The sequence below is a fragment of the Saccopteryx bilineata genome, chromosome 1 (genome assembly GCF_036850765.1).
Source record: "Saccopteryx bilineata isolate mSacBil1 chromosome 1, mSacBil1_pri_phased_curated, whole genome shotgun sequence".
Classification (NCBI taxonomy): domain Eukaryota; kingdom Metazoa; phylum Chordata; class Mammalia; order Chiroptera; family Emballonuridae; genus Saccopteryx; species Saccopteryx bilineata.
Genome location: NC_089490.1, coordinates 393,334,387 through 393,354,760, shown reverse-complemented (window position 1 = coordinate 393,354,760; position 20,374 = coordinate 393,334,387). Strand labels below are relative to the sequence as shown.

At 43.4% G+C, this 20,374-nt stretch overlaps 2 protein-coding genes and 1 non-coding gene across 4 annotated transcripts in view; all 3 read right to left on the bottom strand.

The window, feature by feature from the left end:
- Positions 1-200: 200 nt before the first annotated feature.
- Positions 201-343, bottom strand: LOC136321159 (small nucleolar RNA SNORA67). Its single transcript, XR_010728448.1, has one exon. It is a non-coding gene; the product is annotated as a small nucleolar RNA SNORA67 (small nucleolar RNA).
- A 3,741-nt stretch (positions 344-4,084) lies between these two features.
- On the bottom strand, positions 4,085-6,966 carry CNTF (ciliary neurotrophic factor). The gene is made up of 2 exons (XM_066251580.1): positions 6,160-6,966; positions 4,085-4,945 (listed from the first exon to the last, which is right to left on the bottom strand). The coding sequence occupies exons 1-2, from the start codon at positions 6,271-6,273 to the stop codon at positions 4,457-4,459; spliced, it is 603 nt and encodes a 200-aa protein (XP_066107677.1). The 5' UTR covers positions 6,274-6,966; the 3' UTR covers positions 4,085-4,456.
- Positions 6,967-8,247: 1,281 nt separating this feature from the next.
- ZFP91 (ZFP91 zinc finger protein, atypical E3 ubiquitin ligase) overlaps positions 8,248-20,374 on the bottom strand; it is a 33,464-nt gene continuing 21,337 nt past the window's right edge. The window contains exons 3-11 of one of the 2 annotated variants that reach the window (XM_066251578.1): positions 19,132-19,344; positions 18,850-18,886; positions 18,085-18,186; positions 17,413-17,547; positions 16,490-16,540; positions 16,100-16,178; positions 15,035-15,149; positions 12,177-12,276; positions 8,248-11,842 (exon numbers count right to left, since the gene is read on the bottom strand). In XM_066251578.1, the coding sequence (XP_066107675.1) occupies positions 11,332-11,842; positions 12,177-12,276; positions 15,035-15,149; positions 16,100-16,178; positions 16,490-16,540; positions 17,413-17,547; positions 18,085-18,186; positions 18,850-18,886; positions 19,132-19,344 (1,343 nt within the window). In that variant the 3' untranslated portion in view covers positions 8,248-11,331. The remainder of the gene's footprint in view (positions 11,843-12,176; positions 12,277-15,034; positions 15,150-16,099; positions 16,179-16,489; positions 16,541-17,412; positions 17,548-18,084; positions 18,187-18,849; positions 18,887-19,131; positions 19,345-20,374) is intronic. The other variant, XM_066251579.1, reaches the window with a different exon arrangement.

Sequence of the window (20,374 nt, the reverse complement as noted above, 5' to 3'; positions counted from 1 at the left end):
GAGCAACTCATGGTCTTGCTGAGGTGAGACCTTTAGTGTGATCTTGCATTCTTGCATCCTTTATTTTCCATCTGCCCAAATTAAATCAAGTCAAGTAATATAAGAATCACATGCATGCGGGTTTTCTTATCTCGCACCCCACACACTTCATCAAAAGACCAAATTATACGAATAAATTGTGTGTGTGCATAATTTTTTTTACACGTAGGCAGCCAAAGGCAGGCAGAGGAGATTACAGCTCCCCTTCTCCCCCAGGGCCTGAGGCACGGTAGGCTCTATTCCAAGTTGCCACTTTCCTGGAGAGGGCACGACTAGGCCCCTGGGAGGGGGCACCACCTTGGTTTTACTGTCTTTATCAGTAGACCTTAGGTTTTCATCTCACGGCACACATAAACTAATTACTAAAATTCTGAGGCACACCAAAAAAAATGTATTTTTTGCTGATCTGACAAAAAAAATTAAGTATAATTTTGATTCATTCACACCGGACAGTTACTGTTGTGTTGGCTGTTGTCATTTTTTTCTTTGACAATCTGAGGGGAAAGAGGTCAGGGCCCCTGACTCAACAGTCAGAAATTCTGGTGGCACACCAGCTGAAAGTCGCTGCCTTATGGCTCTAGAGAAGCTTCTAAGCAGAGAGGAAACTTCTGTGACCTTCCTTTTTTGAATGTACCGACAGAGGGTTCGTTCTTGGGTCTGATGCTCACGCTGCGGTGGGATGAGACAGGGCCAAGCCATTCTTCCTAACATCCAGGCCCCAACCCTGGGGCAACACACGTGCACTGCACAATCAATAGAGTCGGCATGCAAACTCTACTTTCTGTCTCCACTTCTCTTCACCAATCCCTTTCTCATCCTGGTGGAGGCGCCCCCTCTGCCCCCTCCACCCCCCCCCCCCCCGTGCTCACCTCCTTCAAGAGGTGGAGTCACAAAAATCAGTCTCGACTTTTCAGATATGTCCCCCTGATCTATTCACTTGTCCTCTGCCCGCTTGACCAGCGGTCAGCAGTGTGAGTCACCCCTTGGGCTGTAATCTTGCAGCAGCCTGAACTAACAACAATGCCAGGGTTATGACTTTACACTTTCCATTTTTATTAAAACTCACTTCCCTCAAATCTGATTATCGTAAAGATAATTTTATTCCATGCTTGGCCTTCGAGTAGATGGTAATTTGCAAATCTTTTCCAAACTGCTCTCTTAAATCAAGGCAATAATTTACCAACTCTCACACATGCCATTCTTTGACAGATTCAGGAAAACACTCTCTTTCTCCACAGAAAATGTGTTTCTAGAGACAGTGGGATAGAAGAAATCCTCTTCACAAAATAAGTTAGGGGCAAAGAACAGAATTTATACATTCTATACACACATAGAATACAGTTATACATATATAGCTTAGATGTATATAAAAATATGACTCCTGGAGGTCCTATCTATATACAGATCTAACAAAGGAACTAAAGTGTAACGATCAAGAATCTCTTTTGCATTGTGGATGATTAAAAATATATATACTCCCAGTGTCACCATCACCCGACTGTATTATGAGATACACACCGACAGCGCTGGCCTCACGTCAACCCCCTCTATGCGATCGGTTTCATCCATTCAGAGAAGCATGATGTAGTGTATACACATAGACCCACTCATGTTTATGCTTTTATTATTAGAGCTAACTGTTCATTTCCCTCATCCTTTATCTTTTCCTGAGGAGTCTCCCCCACACTTCCTTTGAGGCACACTGCAAGTTCCTTGAAGAAACAGATACACAGCTCAGCACAGCGCCGGGAGTGCACTCGCAGACCAGCTGCTGACAGACCTTCCTATTTCCTCCCCGCCCACGGTCAGGACTTGCACCTTCTCTGGACCCTCTGCCCCTTCGGATGCTCCTCTTACAAATAAACATTCCTTCACAGGCCGCTGGGCAGAGCTTACGCCGCGCCCCGCCGACCTGAGGTCCGTCTGCCCGTGTGTGTGCTGCAACACCTGAATAAAAAGACAACACTCTGGGCGCGGAGTCGTGCCTTTCAGATTTAGCACGTCTGTGATCAGTTACACCCCACTAAGCAATTTTAGTCACCCTTCTCCATTAAACAAAAAGACTGTAATGTATTCATTCTACAGATACATTTAAGAACTTCACATTAATAAGCTTATCAATAAAAAAAAGAATGCTCTTAAGGGGAAGAGATAATTTAAATAAGGAAAAGCTTGAATTAAATAAACCCCTACACACTCAACTGGGTAACCATCCACCCAGACCAAAATCACAAACGAAATAAAACCAATCAATCAACCTCTAGGGGCAGGCGGCCCTCTCTGGGTATTGCGGTCTCACTGTCTTCTAACCGGGCAACTCCTTCCTGTTTCTCATTTCTGTTGACTTGGTGCTCATCCAACCACTGAGATACTTCCTCCCAACTCCAGGAAGGAGTGATTGCTGGTCCTCGCTGGGCTTCCTCCTTGAACTCAATAGCATTTAAACCTGGGCCTTAAAATGTCAGCCTTTAGCTTTGATCTCTGAACGCACATACAACCTTGTTTCCATATGGAAGAGCAGGGCCTTATTTCCCCTGTATTGCCCTCAGTTCTACCCCAGAAATCTTCTGATAATACTGACTTCATGAAGTGTTGGACATGACCCCGTGTGGTGAAGGACACAAGCTCAGGCACCCATCCCACTTCATGGAACCCATGTGAGCTAGCCCTGACTTGTGGCTCATTTAACGCAAAAGCCTAAAATAAGTACTAAACCAAATTGATTTGGGCCCCCAATCCAAGGTATTGAGTCTTAATTAATCAGTGGTATAAAAAGATACACCTGAGAACTTTTTGATTCACATTTGCATTGGTTCATAAGCCCCGCTGCGAGTGAACTTTTCTGCTAACGCCCTCGCGTACTGGCCAGTACTTCTCATCCGTTTCCCCTCAGGAACAGGAAACAAAGAGCAGGCCCCTTGGTGGTGAAGCGCAGAGGCTTTGCTGTGCATTGTCTTAGCGTCCCTGGCTCTCCCACTGGGAAGAGGGGCCTCGCCCTCTCCTCAGGACTAAGTCCAGAGAACGCGGAGCTCTGTGACTTTTTAACCCACTGTCCATGAACGCTTCGGTTACAGTGACTATCAGAGCACTGCTGATTCCAGTGACCGTGTGGGAACCTGGTAGAGGCTGTGCCCAACCCTGAGCTCATAAACGTCAGCGGACACTTGAAAGCATGATGTAGTATCTATCGCACAGCTTCCTAAGTTTGGAGGTTGGGCGGCCCAGTCTTTCCCCAAACAGATCGCCTCCGCTCTCTTTGCCAAATAGGGACAAGAAATACTGCCTCTGACACTAAAACTCTGCCCTTCAGAATATGTATGCTAGTCCCTCCTTATCCTGGGTGATACCTTCCAAGACCCCCACGTGATGCTTGAAACCACAGACAGTAGAGAACCCCTTATGTTTTTTAACAGTAAGAGATTAGTAACTAAAAATAAAGCGATTATTACAATGTTATGTGAATGCAGTACCTCTCTGCTAACGAAGACGGCTAAGTGACTGACAGGTGGGGAGTGCACACAGTGTGGTTCCGCTGGACAGAGAAATGGTGCGTCCTGGGAGGGTGGAGCGGGACTGCGTGAGAGTCCATCACAGTACTCAGAATAGTGTGCAATTTAAAACTTACAAATTGCTTATTTCTGGAGTTTTCCATTTAATATTTTTGCACCATGGTTGAGCATGGTACCTGAAACCGAGGAAAGTGAAACGAGATGAGTGAGACTACCGTAAGGGGGTTGTTTTCTCAGCGCAAGGCGAGGGACAGAGGACACTCTCATGTTCCAACCCTCTGGCAGAGAGGCGCAGGGACTATTTCTAGTCAGGCCTCAGCCACGAAGGGCACAGAGGCTTTGGAATGAGAAAGATCTGGGTTCAAACTTTGTGTGCCGTTTGCTGGGTGAGTAATCTTGAACTAGTTAGAAGTTTCTGTGAGCCTGTCATCTCATCTGTCAAATGGAAATACCACCATCTCCCTCAACAGGGCTGTGAAAACGACAATCGACATAAAGCCTCTGGCATACTGCTTCAGTATAGGAGGAACTCAACATTAGTTACTATTTTTATTACCCAAGAGTTTGAATCGGATAGCGTCCACGGTTTTTAATGCCCTGTTATAGTCCTCTCAGAAGTCTTCTAGGACTCGAGTTGAAGATATATTTATCCTGTGAGGCTGTTAAATGTCTGCAGAGATTACTCAGTGGGTGGTAAAGGTTAGCGCGCTGAAGTGGAACAATGTCCCGGGCCCCACACTCAACCTCCCGCCAAGGAAACCTGTGTGCCCATTCGTCCGGATCTCCAATCCTGCTTGATGAAAACGCCTGCGGTCTGAAAGGTTTTCAAAAACTTAAGAATGGGAAAGTAAGGCCTCAGACAACTATGTACACTCCGTTAGAACAGAAAGGGAGAGCACGGTGTACTGCTACATTTTTTTGTCTTTAGCAATATAGTGGCTTCCATGTGCCGAGACCCCAGTCTGATGAGAAGAAATGACCCGGAGGTCATGGATGGACCTCACTGTCCACTGTGAAAGCTCTTGCAGCACTTTCAGGCCCCACAGCTTCTTTGCAAAGAGACCACCATCTCCAACAATAACGGGTATCCCATCAGCCTCCCTGGGTGGGATCTTGTGTTCCAGGAGCGCCATTAATTCCTCCAGCTGGTAAGCAAAGGCAGCCACCTGGAGGAGAAGGGTACGTATAGCCTGATGGAAGTCACCTTCGGCCGGGGTCAAGTGCACCCGCTGGTCTTCCAGAAGCCTGGTCAGCATAGTGTGGAAGGTGCGATAGGCCTGAAGGTTCTCCTGGAGCCGCTCGGCCTCAGTCAGCTCGCTCCACCGGTCGCTGCCTGCCGTGGGCACACCGTCCATGGAGTCCAAGTCTATGTCCTCGCTCAGGCCCTGATGCTTCACCTGGCCACGGATACAGGAAAACGTCACATCGTCTGTAACCAACCCAACATTCTCACTTCAGTCCTTCCCAAACCTCATATAAAATCCTATTTGCCTCCCTGGTCATGGATCCAAATTATACAGAAAATAAAGTCTAGAACAGAAACCCCTGATTTGGGGTCCATGACTGGACTTGAGGAAGACCACACTGTCCCTGAAACTATACATACTGCTTTGACTACTTGTTCATTTTGGGGGGAGAATCTACAACTTTCACCAGGTTCTACAGGTTGAAAACCACTCATCTTGGATAGCTTTTCCCTCCAACTTTAAACTCCCTCCTAGAGTATTTCAATCATACTCAAGTTTTAAGTATGTTAAACATACTTGAAGACACAGGCTACACTCTAGGAAGCCCTCGAATGTAGCCATTATAGAATTTTTCTAATCATCCTCTCCTCCACTGCCTAGTCAGTGAGGACCATCTTTTAGAGAATTCAGGGGAAATCAACTTAAACAACTGGTACTTCTGAGTCTGATTTCCGCCCGGTGGGGCTGTGCAAAGATACTCTACAGGGTCTGGGGTGTTTCCACCCAGGTCTTAGGCAGACTGGTGAGAATCTCCCATCAGAACACCAACCGGAACCCACAGTTCACACCTTAAGGGTGTAACACTTCCCCATGTCCCCATGAATCTTCTAGGGAATCCTTTTGATACTGTAGGTAACCTTTCTATTTAGACCCAAAAACACTTTTGATGTATTTCATTAAAAAGTGAGTGGCTGATATTCTATAGGAGAAATTGGTTGGGTTTACACTGTTCTCCTCCTAATTCTGTCAACCTTACTCTACCTTTCGTTTACCCAGTTCAAAAATTCAGAATAATGTATTATGAAGAACCCAAACTTAAGAGGGCTTTCTGGTTAATCCATTCTGGTAGAATTCACATGGCGGGCAACCTGATTTGGAACAGCCCCCGAGACAGACAGCCAACACTACATGGCACCCCATGTGTATTTTCTACTGAAGAAACAGGTTTTCTAAAAAACCCAAAGAAAACAAGCTTATATAAGTTTCCTTAAGGGAAGGGGCCAGGTCAAATGATGTAAGTGTCCAATATAGAACTGACTGTATGATTAGGGCTTTCATAATCAGTAATGGGGTTGCAGCATTATGGGTAAGGGGTTGGAGCAAAATAAATGAAGTGAAAAATAACAGCAAAGCAGGCAACTTACATAAGATTCCATGAGCGCGGTCAGGTCGGAACGAATCTTCCTTGCTAGCCAGATAGAGCGGCTGCAGAGGTCCCGGCGGGGAGGGGTCGGCGCTGAATGTTCTGCGAAAGCCATCCCCTAACTCAACTGTCCCAGGAGACAAGCGAGCTGAGTTTGTTTCTGTCTACACTGGTCCAAATAAGAAATGTGACTCTCAGACTAAATCCACTGGGCATTCTCTACCCCCACCCCCTGCCTGACTCACAAGTGGCAGCAAATTCCTGGCTGTGGATTTTTGTGCCCGTGGAATCAAAGGCCCCTTTTACTCAGTGCTTTTCCTGCAGTGTCTGCCTCCATCGCTCTCCTCCTCCGAGTGCCTGGTGGACTTGTTTTTATGTCATTGTTTTGCTTTTGCACTTAGCAACAAGGTCACTATCTCACTAATCCCCATGACACCCTGCCTAATGTGATCTACTTTACACACATATAACCAGTTCATTTTATTATCACCATCCCTACTGCTCCCCGTATCCTTTTTCTTTCTTTCTTTTGCCTGGTAAAGGATTCAGGAAGATTCCATTATTACTATTGATAGAGCCCTACCATTTATTAAGCATCTCACATGGGCCAGACATGGTACCTGATCTTCAGAATAATTCTGTAAGTATTATTTCCCCCACCTTACCTAAGAACTTGAGACTTAAAAAAATTAAATAATGTGCACAAAATCCAATAACCATGCTCAAAATTTCAGAATAGGTATTTGATTCTACAGCTGTTTCTCCCACTGACCTTCCAATTTCACTGTTTAGATCACATTTTGTTCAAGAAACAAAGTTATGTGAAAAAGATCCTTTAAAGATAAGTTTTGTTTGGCCCTGGCCAGTTGGCTCAGTGGTAGAGCGTCGGCCTGGCGTGCAGAAGTCCTGGGTTCGATTCCCGGCCAGGGCACACAGGAGAAGCGCCCATCTGCTTCTCCACCCCTTCCCCTCTCCTTCCTCTCTGTCTCTCTCTTCCCCTCCCACAGCCGAGGCTCCATTGGAGCAAAGATGGCCCGGGCACTGGGGAAGGCTCCTTGGCCTCTACCTCAGGCGCTAGAGTGGCTCTGGTCGCAACAGAGCGATGCCCCGGAGGGGCAGAGCATCGCCCCCTGGTGGGCAGAGCGTTGCCCCATGGTGGGCGTGCCGGGTGGATCCCCGGTCGGGCGCATGTGGGAGTCTGTCTGACTGTCTCTCCCCGTTTCCAGCCTCAGAAAAAAAAAGAAAAGTTTTGTTTTAGTCCTATCCTTTTGTAATGAATTTAGTTTACACTGGATTATAAATCATCAGAAAAGAAAGTACCCTTACTCCCAATCACTGTGCCCTCTTCCCAGCTACAGCAGGAGGAAGGTCCTGCTCCGGCCTCTTCTTTCCCAAAGGACGGAAACACCCAAACTGGACTTGGTAACATTTCTAAGGCCGACTCACTCAAGTGACAACATGCTTTTCTTCTTCATCCTTATCAGTCATACCATAGGCTTCTTACCAAAATAGGAGAATGACTGGGGCTTTGAAATGAGGACTAAAACGTTTAAAAGCACTTGGAGAGTTGCTATTCTACTTACATTTAACTCAGTAGGTGAGGATGGTGCTGACTGGGTAGAGGTTGCAAATTTCATCTTCAAATCAATCAATTAACTTTTATTATTTCATATCACAGAGCCTCTAACTGAAACACATACCTTCTCAGGGGCAAATTTCCACAGGTAAACAATAAAGGATGATAAGGGAGAGAGAAATGAGGCCAGTGGCTGTCACAGTAGGCCTTTTAAGATGTAAAAGTATCTTTTCTTTTTTTTAGTTAGTAGTCTGCCAGCTGATCACAGGATCACATGGCACCTCAGCTTTAGGAATCAAGACCAACTACCTGGTTCTCAACAAGTGCCCTCTCTGCCACCTGAAACCTGCTGAGGGCACCTGGGTCCTGAGCAGAAGCAACTGTTTCACCCAAGAACAACTCTAACTTACTACAGCCAAGGAAGACCAGCTGCTTCCATGAAGACAACTGCTCATATTTTTCTTTACATATTTATTTTGGATATGCCTTACCTAGATTAAGAGAAAACAAGAATTTGAAAAGCAGAGTATCCCTTTTATTATAATTTCTTTTTACATAACTTTTTCAACCTAGATTCAGGTAACTACTTGTCTCTCCCATCAAAGGAGAAGGGTCCTGCACATTACATAGGCAAAAAGGCTTTTAGGAAATAAAATATTTTAAGTTGATCCATTACAATTTTTCAATTTTCTTGAGTACATTGGAAAGTGGGGAAAAGACAGGAGAGGAAAATGGGATTTCAAACAACCAGACTGTAATAAGCTCAGGTTTAATACACTCTTTATATTTTTTTTCTCCAAACAGGTACAAAGGAGGTTCAAGTGCTCTACGTGGATGCTTTCCCATACCTTAATATATATATTTTTTACTCCCAGTAATCCTGGCCAGTGTTTATTATCTAAACTCTCTGAAGCATATTAAGTCTCAATAATGTAAAATAACCCTGGGCAATCAAATAAGGGGGAAGCACAGAAATAATGCTTGAATCGCAACTACCTTTTCAGACTCTAGAACTGCCAATTCAAGATGGAGAATGAGCAGTGGGGAAAAGGTAGCAGATTTGACTGTGACTAGGAAATGCGGAATTTTCAAAGTGAAAGAGCCCCCGGGAAGGCATGAGGAACAGAAAGGAAAACAGGTCGAGAGTGCAGTAAAAGTTAGTGTACTTAAAACCCAACGCTCTCCCATGCTGGCATCCCTTTCTCAAAAGGTGGAAGTCCATGAAAAAGATTTTAAAATTTATTGCAAACTGCTATAATAATTTATTGAAGCAAATTGTAGGCAAATGGTAGCTATGAAGAGGACAAAAAAAAAAAAAGAGGAAGAAGAGATATTTTTAATTACTAGAACTAACTACTTGTCTTTGGTGGGAAGAGGAGTGTGAGATGGGAAAGAGCACATCTATAAAGGTATTTTTTGCACCGCAGTTTGCTTTTGTGTACATGGCTAAAATATCTGACGGCCAACTACCAAAAATGTCATTTATGGACACAAAGGATAAGATAAATGTGACCAAGACAAAGGTGAATGTGGGACAGATGCTAGCTAGTAAAACAGTCAAAATGGACTTAAATTGGGGGCAAACAACTTTGTTGTAGACCCACCCAATCATTCATGTATTGTTTTCTAGTCAGCATACCGGAGTCCACTCCAAATCCTTGCTGTGGGCAGGAAAGCATACTCTACATCCCTCTATCCTCACTCCACTTTCTGCCCCACACGGAGGGCGGCAAATCTGCAGCACTCAGCAGAGAAACAATAGTGCTTACAGACCGCGCACTGTGGACGTGCCACGCCCGACTCCCTGGCATCCCAACTGCCGACACTGGTGGGTGGAAAGTAAGCCTCTTTCAGAGCTGACATTTCCTTACCCCTCTTCTTGGGGAAAAAAAAAATCAAAGGAAAAATTTATAGTTTTAGTGTTTGTGAAAAACAAACTGTTCCTTATTTTGTTCTCAGCAAAACTTCATTCTTTCCACCAGCCATCGCACATTTCTGACAGACAACGCACCCCCAGGGCAAGCCCTGAATTCCAGTTCTGAGGTACACAGGACAGAAACCGTCCTTCTAATTGCCTACAAACGAACTGAAAGAAGTTTTGTCTTCTGGGAGTTACGAACTTACACAAAACCACGACCTGTCTCTCTCGTGAACAGTGACAATCAGTTCACCCCATTAAAACCCCTCTACCTCAAGGAAAGTGGGAGTTCCCGGGATCTTAGGGGAAACCGAAGCCATCACTACATTATGTTTGTCTGTTGAAGCCTTTCCCCTTCTGAGTGTGTTAGAAACGGGAAATGGAACAAAGCAATTTTCTCTGAAGTAAAACTGAATGATGCCTAGACCATTCCTTCACTAATGGCAGTGCCCTTCACTACTCAGGAGACGGAATGAATCGATGATAAAGCAAAGCAGAAACAAAAACAAATTTACAGGAGAAAATCTTTTATCTGTAATTCAGACCCTGAACAATCTTTCTCATCCCCTCAAAATTCCCAAATCTCAATGCTCTAAAAACGTACAGAGCACTAGTTACCTCAAATCTAGCATTCTTCCCTAAAAAGGCTTCCAAAAAGCACTAAGCTACTGTAGTGATTTTATTAGTGCTGAGGACCAGCTTCAAGGCCACTGGAGAGCTGTGATTTCAGAGGCTGGCTGTGCTTCTTCAACCCTCTATCTTGCCTTCAAAAGTACCTCTTATGGAAAGGACCCCATGTCAGAATAATCGTATCTCTCCTGGCCCCACAAAATATAGCAACAAAGACAAAAAAGAAAAAAAAATCACTTTCCGTTAATAAATAAGAAATTTCAGGTTCCACAACACAAAAAACACACATGTTCAAAGTGCAAATTTCTGCCATTAGACTGGGACTTTTCTCACTGTCTCACCGGTCCCACCCTATGGTCAGAGAGACCACGGAGCGGGCAGCCTCTCCCTGTGGGGACCTGCTTCCCAGAAGTGAGCACCACGAAGAACCTTACAGAGGTGTTGGAAGGGGGACTGAAGTGCTGGGGTCAGAGTGGTCCCCATGTTTCCTTCCTTTCTGCAACCCAGTGAGGAACGGAGGAGAAGGGCGTGAGATGTGTGCTGTTTTAACAGCGCTCCCTGCGAAGGGGCCCTAAAGTGCCAAGTCAAGCTGCCAGCCTCCGGAGATTAGAATTCTAGGATACTTGGAGGGCAGCGTGCTGCAGTGGGTAGAAGCCAGACCATAGGGCAGCAGGGAAGGAGAGAAGGGATTCAGAGGACAGTACATACGACTAAGAGTTAAAAGCTGACCCGAGCACGGAAGAATCCGAGTTTGGAAAAGGGCATCTGCTGTGAGCAGGAAGTCTGCCTGGCTGGAACTGAGCATGAGGGATCCCTCACTGGAAGAGCTTATTTTTTGTCTACCTTTCTGGAAAGGCAACATCAATTTTATAGAGGGGAAGGGAGGAGAGGGTGTGTGTGTGTGTGTGTGTGTGTGTTGTGATCCACATCGGAAAGAGCAGGCCCTTCAGTTATTTTACTAGATCTTAAATGCTTTACATTTTTTTTGTCCTTTTTATCTTTTAAGTACAAAGTCTGAGCTGTCCCAGTGCCTAAAGTCTTCCCTTCTACTAAGGTCCAGTGGAGTCTGAGTCTTCGATCAGAACCTCTGTGGTAGCACCGAGAATATCTGAGTTCATGACCAGCCCTTCAGTGCCCCCGCTGCTGCCGCTCCCCACAAAGATCTTCCCGTCGGCCATCAGGCTCACCCGGTCCGGCCCACTGCAGTACGACTTGGACATCCCTTCGGCCTCTAGCAGGAGGCACTCTCCGGAGGCCGAGTTCCCCAGGGGCTCAGGAAGGAGAGGAAGGCCCTGACCATCGGCAGGCTGTGTCAGGGACTCCGGGTTAGTGCCCAAGATATCTGTGCTGGTGATGAGGGCGCCGGCGTTGGCGGCCAGCGCTTCGGCAATCAGCACCTCAGGGTGGCTTTTTGCTTTGTGTGCCACTACACTGTCCTTCTTCTCAAATTTTTTGCCACAAATATTGCAAGAGAACTGGTAGAAGGAGTCTGCATCATGCTTCTTCATGTGCCAATTTAGGGAGGCCTTTTGCCGACAAGTGAACCCGCAGATCTCGCACCTATGGAGGGTGGGAAAGGGCTGATCAGACAGAGAAGTCAGGAGCTCTGACTCAGTCAGGGTGCAAATGCAGAGGCTGCAAACTCAGAAGCAATAGTAACTCATGTCCTGTGAATGGCTACAAAGGCTACCAAACAAAACACTAATCTGCTTTTTTCCTTCTGTTTAAAAGACAGAAGAAATGAAAGAGAGTTCACTAAGTAGCTCCCCAAACAATACCCACTGTTAATGGTAAAAGCAAAGCAGAGTGGCAGCTGAACTGTTTGGAAAGGGCTAACCGTCCAGGGGAGTCCACGCACGTTTCCCCAGGTGCCGGCCGATAAGCAACTACTCACTGTAGCGGCTTCTCGCCCGTGTGGATCATCCGGTGCACTGCCAGGTTGTGGGAGCTCTTGAAAGCCCGAGCACAGTATTCACAAATATAATCCCTCTGATCTAAGGAGAAAAATAATGGGCTTACTGTTCACTCAGAATCTATTTTTTTCCTAGTTTACAATAAGTAAGCAGATGAGCAGGCAGGCCAATTTAAAGCAAAAGCAAGACTGTTTTCAATATATAAACACTGGATAAACAAAAACTGAAGTAGAAATAGCTTTTTTGTTTTTCTTTATACTCCACGTATAGTATAAGGATCTATTTTTTTAAAAAAGGAGCTAGATAGAAATATATAAGAACTAAAATCCTAATCTTGCATGATCAGGCAGTGGCGCAGTGGACAGAACATCAGACTGGGACGCAGAGGACCCAGGTTCAAAACCCCGAGGTCACTGCCTTGAGCATGGGCTCATTTCGTTTGAGTGCAGGCTCATCAGCTTCAGCATGGGATCACAGACATGACCCCATGGTCGCTGGCTTGAGCCCAAAGGTCGCTGGCTTGAGCCAGGATAACTGGCTCTGCTGGAGACCCTGGTCAAGGCACATATGAGAAAGCAATCAATGAACAGCTAAGGTGCTGCAACAAAGAACTGATGCTTCTCATCTTTCTCCCTTCTTGTCTGTCTGTCTGTATGCTTCTGTTCCTCTCTCCGCCTCTCTGTCTCTGTCACAAAAAAAAAAAAAAGAAAAAATCCTAATCTTAACTTTACCAGTAATCCAGACCTTAGAAAAATTGCTTACTTGGCAACTAAACTACATTTTCCATCGATTTTATTGTTTAAAACTGTGACGCAAGGTAAACAATTGACCCTTCCTCTCCAGGATCCAGCACAGCACCTGTGCTTCCCCTGCTGTCTGACTCCACATCTCCTGCGCCCAGCTACCTCCATCATGCACACGCCTACCCCCTCCCAGGACTGATAAATTTGCTAACATGGTGTGTAATCTATGCAGCACAAAAGTACTGTACTTCATCATTGCTTTATCACTTGGCTCCCAGAGGAGCAAACATGCTTAGTATCATTTGTTGAATGAATGAGTGCTACATTTTCTCTGCCTAAGTTTAAAGGTAAACGGTAACAAAATTAACCCTGTACTCAATCCCAAACAATTTCAAAACTAAGTAGAGAAGAGCCCAGTTGTTGTCAAGCTTGACTGTACTTAGCATCACCTGGGGATCTTACTAAATGCAGAGGCTGATTCAGCCGGTCTGAGGCAGGACCTGCGATTCTGTCTCTGACCAGAACTCAAGTGATGCCGGTGCTTCATGGCCTATATTCTGCAGGACAAGTAGGAGACGTTGTAACCAGAGTCAACAACACTGCATACTGCCCAGGGCTTGTCCACTTCGCCAGCTCCACAGCCACATGGCAAACTGAGTGGGGTATCCATGTTTAAGCAAATTATATTTTCAAAGGGAGTCCATATGTACTAATTTGGAAAAAGAAAGCTTTCTCCACTGACATCATAAAATTGTTAACCAAATATAAATGATCTGGAATGAACTGAATTTCTAAAACAGTTTGTCACAGCAGGCTTGTGATATTTAGCTAAAATAGTCTAAACTGGTTAGCAGAAAGTGCCTTTCTGTAACACAATAGTTTTTTTCACAAAAACAGTCCTTTTCTGTGAAACAGAAAGCACAGGGAGAAGGCGCGCAGAGCATGGCGGCAGCAAGCAGACCGTGCAGGTGCGCTCTCTCTGCAGAAACACAGCACGACGCGGGGCTGCACACTTTGAAATGACTGAAATGATGGAGACCTAAGTTCAAACCCTGGTGTTTGTTGAAAGTCTACCAGGTGCCAGGCCCTGTGTAATAAATAGCCCAGTATGTGATATCATCTCATCCTTATGACCTGGTGTCATCAACATTCAATGACATCTTAGTTAATCTACTTTACAGATGAGGCAAAGTGAGAAAACGATGAAACCTGCCTACGTCACACATACGGTAAGTGAAGCAAAGGGTCCACATGTCAGTGTGACCTCAGGCAGGAGACATGCTAGTTCTGCAACTGGAATTCCTGGTCTCAGGACTACGACAGCTGGGAAGGTAACACGTATCTATCAAGTGTCTGGCACGTACCGATCAGCTTGAATATCGCCCCCAACTGTTCCTACTGGCTACACTGCACTGAGACTGTCAATGGCTGAAATGAATGAACTCTGAATCTAGCCTGTAATGTGTGCCACTGAAACACTCTGTTTCTCTTTTTTGAGCCAACAGCTCCTACCGGAGGTTACCTGTGAATTTAATAGCTAGCCTTTATGAGTCAACAGCAGCAAAGTCCCAGGAACCATTTAGTAGTTATTGTAAACTATGTATAAGTAAACCTATTTACCATTTAGGCTTTTTCTCTGCAAGCATCTACACAAAACAGAATTAGAAAATCTTGGTTTCACCAAAGACTAGCTGTGTGAACACAAGTTAAGTTAACATTGCTAAACCTGTGGTTGCCTGACTGTAAAACAAGACGGATACAGCCAACTTGGTGATGCTGGACAGATATGCAACGACATATGCAAATTGTTCGGGTCACACCACACGGGCTCCATGAAGGGTTCTTCTCAAAGAAATCCAAGGGAAAAAATTAAAAGCCAGAGTTTGTTCATCCCTTATAAAATGTATGTCATCACATTTCCTTTCCCACCTTCCTTTCACAAGTGACTGTACTCTTTTCAGATTTATGTTAGGAAAATACAAACCACTCCCAACCTGCACTTAGAAGTACAGTGCATTCTTCATCTGCCTGATAACACATCTGATTTTGCAAGTACCTGTATGATGTTTGGCATACACATCTGATTTTGCAAGTACCTGTATGATGTTTGGCGTGTCGCAGAAGTTGCTTCTGGAGCCTGAAGAGTCTCCCGCAGGAGGGATGGGGACATACGTATTTCTTCTTTAGCAAATGCTGATATTTAATGTGGTGCTAAAACAATAAAAGAAAGTGAAGAGGGATAAAAATTAAGGCTTCCTAAGTGCCTGTCCTTTGCTAAGTCAAAAAATGCTGAAGGAAAATCAAGTACTTTATTTTTGGATAGAGGCAATAAAATCAAATAGTTAAGAACACGGGCTATGGAAATAAATTTGGATTCCAATCTGGGCCGGTTATTTAACACAGCAGTGTGACTGATCTCAGGAGATGTGACTTAATTATCGTAAGATCCAGTTCTCATTTGTAAAATGGAGATCACCCGCCCCATAGCACTGTTGTGAGATACAGAGATCATACTGCACGGTGCTTTGTGTAGCAAATGACACATACAAGAGTACTAGCTATCATTGTAACAGGACCAGAACCAAATCAGAAAGTAAAGCCCGAATCCATGTTACACTTGCTGCCAAACTAAACATCAAACAGGCATTTCTTAAAGTTTAGTAAGAAGTATTTCCCTTTCATGTTTTCTGTGAAACCTAAACATAACCTATATCATTATTCATATTTTAAAAAACCTACTTACTTCATAAAAACCCTACAAACTAAAGTTTTTAAACTTATTTTAAACAGTATTCAAGAAATGACTGGCTTGAGTTACTAATTTAATTTTTTTAAAAATACACATTGAATAAAATCTGTTCATTTGTGCCTTGGTGTGTCATTACAATCGCCTTGTATCTGAAGTATTTATAGCACAATGGGAAACACTGGAACTTTCCAAGATTCCAAGGAAACTCTGTTTGGGCTCTGGTTCTTAGAGACACTCTTTTCTGTCTCTTAACACAACGACTGAAGTAATTTCATGTTTAAAGAAAGAACTTTTTCTTGACATTGCATGTCAATGATAAAGCCTACACAAAGTCCACATTACAAGGTCTCATCAAGCTTGAGAACTAGCAACGGCACAGAACCTGCAAAGCTCCTTACAGAACTCCACTGACCTGCAAATAGCGAGGGTGAGCAAGAACGGTCCCGCACCCTTCCATCTCGCAGCGCACGTACTGGATAGGAGGCTTTTTCCTGTCACCAGCAAGTACGAGAGAAGTTAGCAACAGAACAGAGGTCTGCCCAGTGACCTTCAACTCTGCCTGCACTATCTATGGAATAGCAACTTTATACTACATATTGTGCAAAGTAAATAACCCCTAAAATATAAAAAAAGTATTAAGACTTTTAGAAACATTAAGTTCCTGCAGTGGAATCAGAAACTTTGCATCGAAGACATTCATAAAGTTGATTTTGTCCATTCCTGCAGAATTACTATGAGGCCAAACATGAGTAAAGCGCCTAACTCCAGAAACAAGGTACAACACAGGAGTGTAAATACTTACCTCCTTTTGGGTAATCGTGGACTTTTGTCATCTTTTCGCCTTCTTCCTCTCCTATAAGGGAAAAAATAGAGTAAACTGTCCACATATTCTGGATGGAAGCTTACTGAGTGGAGGGTGGTTGAAAACATGTAAACTCAAGGCCAAAGAGCAACTGGCAGAAACAAGGGTAACCCAGAATACGTGAAGTCACAGAGCTATCTGGCAAACCAAAGATTTCTCCCTGGAGTGATACTACTTTCAAATAAGTTTGCATCACAAGTTCAGTATATACCGTTCATAAACTGTACAATACTATGGACAATCTGGATAAGCCTCAACATTACTACCTGAAGCACTGTTTCAGTTAAATCTTGTCAATTTAAAAAATATTATGAAAGAGTCTATTATCTTTTAAAAACCCTAAAAATATATAGTCTTCTTGCAATAGAATCAAAAATCCTAACCACTTAAAAAAGAGGAAAGAATCTTATTACTGCAGCAAGAAATGGTTGCTACACAGGACGCTTTCACCTGACCAAGGTTATTACATCAATGGCCGCCTCTGCCTTTCTTTTGAAGACCCACATTTGTCATACTTTCTTGCTCTTCTACTCCTCTGCAGCCCTCCTTGTACCTACTGTGTTGCCCATTCACTTGTATATCTTTATACAGCCTTGATTTAAACTTTTCACGTTTCTGAGAAGAGTCTGCAATACAACTGTCAGCTGCTTACGGCATTAATACAAGGTGGGGTTAAAGTAGGTTCACAGCCGTCCGTACGGAAAATAATATGGTAATAAATTGTTTTGCACACTCATAACTGCAAGCCTACTTTTGCCCAACCCTGTAAGAATATGACAACACCATCCCTCACATTCCCCCCTTTTTCCCACTAGTGGCTTCAAAATGTTAGGTTTCCATTTCAATAGTAACTGCCCACTTACTTCCTAGGGGGTTCCTCATCTTCCCTAATTTCATTCTCTTCTTCTTTCACCTCTACCTCTACTTCTACTTTGATTTCTTTCTTCTCTTTTTCTTCTTTCACCTTCCCTGATTTTCTCCGTGGCTTTGGGGTTTCCCTGTAAACACAAATACATTTAAACATAGGTATCCTGCAAAGTATCCTTTCAAGGTAAATGTGATAACAAGGGTTATAATCAATTTATTATAAAATTATAACTCCTTTTTTTTTTTAAAGCAAGAGCGAGACAGAGAGACAAGAAGGGATAGAGATGAGAAGCATCAATTTGTAGTTACAGCACTTTAGTTGTTCATTGATTCCTTCTCATACATGCCTCGACTGGGGGACTCGGCCAAGCCAGAGACCCCTTGGAAGCCAGTGACCTTTGGGCTCAAGCCAGCAACCAGTCTATGATCCCTTGCTCAAGCTGGACGAGCCTGCATTCAAGCCGGCGACCTCGAGTTTCAAACCTGGGTTCTCAGCATCCCAAGTCAACGCTTTATTCACTGCGCTACCACCTGGTCAGGCTGTAAAATTATAACTCTTAGGTTCATGAAATGTGATTTCCAGCTAACCATTCCTCACATGTACAAGTAACAGGGCTTTCCAAAAAATTTATTTTTCATTGACATGTCTGAAGTAAAATGAGACATACCTTTCTAAATGGGGTTTGTAGGTTTCATCTCGTGGGTCATCTTTGAATGGTATTTCTTCTTCACTGATCAGCATTTCTTCTTCCTCCTCCTCCTCATCACTACTAAACAGAAGCAAATAAGAGATTAGAAATCCTAGTTGTAAAGATTACACATGAGGAGATTTTTCTAATTTTAGTATATGTACTGAAGTGAGCACTGGATTTTATTAGGTAATTTTTTGGAGGTAGCCAGAGATTCACAATCAGTTATCTAGAGTTTTTATCCTTATGATCTAGGTGACCTACAATCTAGCTGCTTTATTCTGAAGAATAACTGGAATTAAAAATCCCTGGTATGCTATCAATTAAGTAAAGGCAAGGAGATGATTATTCAATGTCACAAATAGTTCAAGATCAACTGACTTTGTAATACTATTTCTAATAAGCAGCTGTATCAAAAAAGACCTATATCAAGAGAATGCTCCCCCCAAAAATACATGACCTATCAAAAGTACTAATAAAATTTCTAAACACCCACATTTCATATTAGTGCCTTCCATGGAATAGAAGATACTCAAGACATGATTTCTGAACAGTATAACTAAGGATTACATGGTTAAGGATCTAGTCAAGAACAAAGCAGAATCTAAACTCAATACCAAAACTGAAGTTAATTTCTTTGTTACAGTTCCAAATTCCTTCAAGTGGAATACAACTCTAAATAATTTCATGTAATTGTGCTCTATGTCCCCAAGAGTTTGAATATGAAATATAAAATGTTCTCACCTAATGCCAACTGGAGATTGATGCTCTTCTGCAACATCTGAAAAAAATAAAGTCCCCCCCAAATTATCTTTGTAGATGTATTTTCTCCTTACAGCTAAGAGACCAAATTACAGCCTGAGATAATCACACAAAAGGAGAATATCTGCAAATTGTCAAAAAAAAAACCTTCCTATATCACCACACATAACCCTGAGAGGCTGTTTTGTTTGGTAAAGGTTCAACATTACATTTAAAAGCAACAGGCAACTGCTTGCTAAGTAACCTTTTCTTCTTGCCCCATACCATAATCAAGCTGATCTGTGTTTGGTTCTGACTTGCAGATGAGCTGCAGCGAACCAGTCTTGGACCTAGAGCTTCGGGTGTTCTCTGCGTCACGATGCCGAGAGACAGATGTCCTGCTGCTACTGCGCCAGCCCCTGCTAGGCCTCGTTGTAGCAATGGAAACTTCCTGAGGGAGGGCAGAACTGTCGTCTTCCTCTTTCTCTTCCTTGGGATCTAGATGAAAACATACCATTCTCTTGAAGTTTACAGTTAACCAAAAAACCATTTTGTACAGTAAATGGTAAATTTCTATTGTAAATTCAGTCAAAGAGAAGATAAACTTTTTTTTAAACAGGAAAAAACCCTCAGCTTTCTAAACAAAATAATACAAACAAAATGAGGAAAAAATCAGATAAAACTCATCTATTGTCATCTCTCTAAAAATAAAAAATGCATATTGCAAAGTAGTAGCTTTATACTGCTTTTTCTACTAAAAAGTGGAATGCTAAAAGGAGTATGCAAAGTATACCAAAGAAGTTAAATTCATGGAATTAGAACCTTTAGATCTAAGACAAAAGAACTTAAAGTGCATGGTACCAGAAAGATGACCAGAAGTACAGAGGAATGAAAAAGAAAGTGTCATAGGTCTAGACATTTTAATCAAGCAATGCTTCAAGGAATTGTTAAAGAGAAATTCCATAATGGTCAGTACACAGAGCATAGGTCTGGTGTGTGGACATCCCAAGTTCGATTCCCGGGCAGGGGACACATAAGAAGGGACCATCTGCTTCTCTTCCCCGGCCTCCCCCCGCCCAATCTTTTTCTCTTCCCCTCTTGCAGCCAGAGGCTCAACTGGTTCAAGTGTGGGCCCCGGGCACTGAGGATGGCTTGGTTGATTTAAGCATTGGCCCCAGATTGGGTTTCTAGGTAGAATCCGATTGGGGCACATGCAGGAATCTGTCTTACTATCTCCCAACCTCACTGGCTCAAGCAAGGGGTTACTTGGTCTGCTGAAGGCCCACGGTCAAGGCACATAAAAAAAAAAAAAAAAAAAAAAAAAGATATGCTCAAACAGTTATAGGAAACCACTGACAAAGAACTAAAGGAAATCTGAATTATGTTTCAACAAATTCAATGTCAACAGAGTAAAGTAGTCCCAAAATGGAGGGATAGGTAGAAGCTGAACTCACCTCCTCACACACATGTCCACATCAAAATTACAATTAAATTATAAAACAGTCAAACTGGAAAACCATTTGAAGAC